The 5,000-nt window shown below is 39.3% G+C and overlaps 1 protein-coding gene across 1 annotated transcript in view; it reads right to left on the reverse strand.

The window, feature by feature from the left end:
- The window catches only part of sncb (synuclein, beta), a gene marked incomplete at both ends in the record, with an annotated part of 12,318 nt that overhangs the window by 5,253 nt on the left and 2,065 nt on the right, over positions 1-5,000 (reverse strand). Inside the window, 2 exons of the mRNA XM_080035114.1 lie at positions 1,949-2,034; positions 2,328-2,357. Coding sequence (XP_079891240.1) covers positions 1,949-2,034; positions 2,328-2,357 — 116 coding nt within the window. The remainder of the gene's footprint in view (positions 1-1,948; positions 2,035-2,327; positions 2,358-5,000) is intronic.

Genomic DNA, 5,000 nt, shown 5'->3' on the forward strand with positions numbered 1-5,000 from the left:
GTCCAGCTCTGAGCGGAGGACTGCCCCATGTATTTATTTATAAATATAAATCTGTATTTTACTTTTTTACCATGTATATTGATGCATTTTAGCTTGTGTTACTTGTTTTGTTTCTTGTTGTATGTACTACAGTTGCTGGATTTTTGAATTTCCCTGAAGGAACACACCCAAGGGATCAATAAAGTGTCTATCTATCTATCTGTTGCCACGTCATTTAAAAGGTACAGAACACCAAGTGAACAAAAAACAAAAACAGGCTGTGAATAAAATGTGAATATTGGTTCACTTGCATTTATTGTGCTTGTTTATTATGTGTAGGTCTTTAGTACTTCATGTACTAAATGTAAGGGTTTGCGTTGTGAAGTGTCTTTGAGTATACCTTGAAAAGCGCTATATAAATTATATATATTCTAATTATTAATATTAATATTAAATTGTGTGTCACTCAACCTTTCAATGGGGTGATTTGTTTTCCCATGCTGTGCTGTGTTTGTGTGGAAATGAGAAATCTGTTTCTTACATTTGACAAGATCTCAGAGAGTATAAAGCAATGTGAGTGGAGAGACAGGGAGCGGTGGTGACATTAGCAGGGGTCTTCTTGGGGTCAGAGTACACATGATAAGAAAGGTTGTGTGTTGAAGCGTGGCTGCTGATTGCCCTACACACAGAGGTAATTTCAAGCAACTGAAAAATGAGACAGGGCTTTGTGAAGTGAAGGTATATTAGAGACTGAAGATAGCTGTGTGTGTGTGCAGAGCAACCATTCAAAAACCCTCCAAAAAAAAAAGAAAAAAAAAAAATTGAGGCAATTGTGTTTTCTCCTATTTTGACTGCTCAACATGTGTCAGCTAGCAGTTTGCCCATGAACATTTTCCAGCATTAAAAGCAGAATAAGGCAGTGCAGCCTGAGCCATGTTGTTTTCTCACTAGAGTTGAGGAACACATTTTTTCTAAAATCTTAGAATACATTTAAGGTGAAACGTTTTTTTTCAAGCACTAGATTTTTGTGTTCACTTTGCTTCCATAACATGTCTTCCTTAGTAGTATACATCAAAGGTCCAAAATGTACATCTAGATGTTTATTCGTCTAAACCTTGTCTGTCTGCGTCTATATATTTCTCCTATACAACCATCTTTAACGGCCGTTATCTCAAAATGTGTTAGCCTGAAACAAAAACCTCAACTTCTAAAGCACATACATCAACTAAACTTTCCATAGTCATTCATAAAACTATTCTATCAGATAAGGATTTGTTCATATGTTGTAACTTGTGTGATTTTGATACATAGTGTCATTTAAAACATGCAGCTGTACAAAGTATTTTCTGATTTATAAAATAAATGATTGCTTTTCATGTTAGAGTACATTTCTTTTTACCCTATTCACCTACAGTGGCAAATGGCATCATTACATGTTCTTTCTGGTTAGTACAGTAAATGTGCTGAGTGTAGCTCTGTTTTGCAGTGACGTGCTGATTCAGCTGCCTGTGTCCATCCCTGTCATCTAGATCTGCTGCAACCACTCACTTTTACTTGTTCCTAGTTCATATCACATTTGCATGAACACATAAATAGGCTCGACAAATTATAACAATGCACTATTTGCATTGTGGCCAGGCTTATACAAGGCATTTTCTCTTCTTATTGTTTTAGGTTATTAAAAAAGAGCGCTCCACTGATTTTACATATGACGCAATGTACTTGTCACGGTGAATTGTCATTACTAATACTGTAAAAATTGTTGTGTTATGGCCTATGGAAGTCTGAATAATGATAGAGAGGCAGGCTCTAAAACTGAGCGTTACAGACAGAGGCTGAAAAGAGGAGAAAAATATACTGTATGTTAGGGCCTGCTGATTTCCTATAGGTGAGCCGAAAATTGCAATCCTTTGGTCTGACAACAGGAGCCGGTGTGTTAGATTGATGGTGACTGTGGCGCTGTACTTACATTCATGTCTGTAGGGAAGTCGTCCTTCTTCACCAGGCCAGTGGCAGCAGCAATGTTCCCCATGGCTCCAGTTGTCTTTTCAGCCACTGCAGAGACACACACACACACACACACACACACACACACACACAGCACACACACGTAACATTATCCCAACGGCTTCATCAGATGGATTAGAAGCGTGCACACGATGTTGGCCCTCTCTTGTTTCTCAATTGATTATGTACAGAATGACCATACACAAATCCCCCTCCCCCCGTCACCACTATGAATATGCCTTTAGCGAGTGATATGAAGTGTGTGGATGCTGTAGTGAAACTCATCTTCTTTCTGTTACAATGACGATCTTTACGTTTGACGAATGGAAGGGAAAACTCACCTGAGCTGGCGCTGTCTTTGGCCTTGGTACCTGCATTAACAAAACAAAGAAGAAGAAATCTGTTAAAAAAATGGTGCTCCTTTACCAATCAAGGGATGTTGCATTTTAGCCACTTAAGCACTACGTATGAAACACTACTAAGTACATTCATTCAAAGTGAAATTTACAGTAGTCCGAATTTTAACCTGCACCATTTCTGATACACTTCTATATGTCAAACGTCGGGTGCTACAGTAGCCATGACATGACCCAAAAAAGAAGCAATGATTCCAAGACACCGTACTACTGTACAGCAGGATTATTTTTTTAAACTGACATGATTACCAGTCGCCTTTAATGGGCTGGCGGCGCACTTGGTGGTTTTTATTGTGAGGGGTTATTTGCACTTTAAAAACCCGAGCCCACTGCATTGTTAAGTTCTCTGGCCTTTGGGCAGACCCTCATCCATCTACACTGTATTTCCATCAAGCTATTTGGGGGGGCTATACTGTGTGCCCACTGGTCCAGATCACTCAAAGTCCTTGTCATCCTTCTCTATTGTGCAGCAGACTCATGCTATTTTATTAGTCCCCAAAGGGCCTTTAAAAGCAAACGGAGGAGAGACGAAATAATGATAAAAGTATTGAACTGTCTTCACACAATAGGCTGGGCCTCAAATCTGAACGCAATCTGAACACATCCACCTTGCTGTAGTTAAGCCCCATAACACAAACCGCTGTTAGCTGTGGGTACATTTTTGAAAAATATCAATAATGTTCTATTTCGAAGCTTATTGTTCTCCAGTAAAAAAAAACACGATGAACCACCAAATGAAAGTCTTTAGTCTTAACCATTTTAATGAAACTCAACAATAGATTTGATGAAAGAGGTTCGGGGGGGTGGAGGGGGGGGGATACGTTGTCCAAGTTAATCTGTAGACAAGAGCTGCTATATTGAGACTGTTATGGTGTGAATGCAAAATACTACAAAATAAATAACATTTGCCTCCAAAGTAGCAGTGTGTGTACATTTTCCATTGTGTCATACTACATAATGACAGAGCATTCTCCAGTGCAGCCCCCCCCCCCCCCCCTGGAACTCTTTACCCGTACACACGTACACATTTGAGACTGTACCGACCTGAACACATTCAAATCGCTAATCAAAATCACACCTCTTCAAAATAGCCTTCAGCCAATGATAATTTTATATTTTTTACATATTTACATTTCATATTTATTTAACATATTCACATTACACCTGCTTTTTTATGCTGATTTTAATGTTTCACTTGCTTTTGTTTAGTGTGTGTTGGCTTTATTGCTACACCCATTTTTAATTTGCTTGTGTACTCATTATATTGTTAAGTGTCTGTGAGTACCTTGAAAAAGCGCTATACAAAATAAATGTATTATGGCACTTGGATGCTCCATGAATGAGACTGCTGGCCATTGTGAGGATGCCTGCTGGATGCTGAGCTCAGCTGGGTGGGCGGGCTGTCAAAAGGTGGTTCCACAGACCTATCACATCACTCTTGCCCCTCCTCCAAGAGAGACGCCTTCAAGCAAAGCATACTAGCAGCTTTCTAGGGCAACACCCACCAGGCTCAACACACAGCGTGCTAGAGAGCAAATATGTCACAGGGATAAAGAGGCTCCTCGTTCTCTCTCTGTGTATACTAGGGCTAGTGAAAAAAATGTAATCATGTAAAAATCACGATTCCTATCCCATGTGATTTTGAATCGATTTTAAAATCGATTTGCTAAATCGATTTAAAAAAATTAATAAAGACTTTTTTCCCATTTTTTTATTAATATGTATTTCACAGCCGCTGGTAATCTTGACTTGCCTAAAAGTCACAAGCATTACACACCACACATTAAAATAGATATAAAAGTAAGACATGGACTTTATTTTGCTTTCGTGCCATCATTTTGTCAACACAACGCCTCTTAGCTTTGAACTGAATAAATAAACCGATGTTGAGTCGAGAATCGATTTTTAATCGAATCGTGGGATTCCAAAAGATTCACACCACTAGCGTATAGGGGAGAACGGGGTTGGTAGGCACATTTTTTACTCTAGTGTGACTAGCTCATCACCAAAACACCTTTCAATAGTAATTCCTACATTAAATGGAAGCATAAGGTGTCCCTCTCAGTTTCCAACTTATTGTAATAAAGAAGAATTTTAATTATCAAAGACACCCTGACACATTGTGACAACCAACCCGTGTGACGTATAACCACGTTCTCCCCTACCACAAAAGGCAAAAAGAGACAAAAAGCATGGATAATTTTGACTGCAGCCTGACATGTTTAATGATGAGTATCACAGGGACAAGTCACTAAATATGTAGGGTAATTGGATTCCATCTAAATGCAGACACATCTGACTACACAATATCTCCCATTTGCACCCAAAACGTGCCAACAGATCTATCATAGGAGTTGGAGACTGTAAAACTATCAGCACAGAAGTCACTGCAACTATAGGGCCTTCTATCAACAGCTAAACAACTGACAGAACAGATATATGTAATGGCTGGCCGGGCAAGTTCCAGGGCCAGTGTGTCCACAGATCCCGGTCCCCTGAGTCATCTATTCTAACCTTCCCCCCAATACAGCTTAACAAGGCCAATATAGAAGATATTATTCATCACACACAATGTAGGCGGTGTTTGTCAGCACGTAT

The sequence above is a fragment of the Ammodytes marinus genome, assembly GCF_949987685.1.
Source record: "Ammodytes marinus genome assembly, chromosome: 10".
NCBI classification, from domain to species: Eukaryota; Metazoa; Chordata; class Actinopteri; order Uranoscopiformes; family Ammodytidae; genus Ammodytes; species Ammodytes marinus.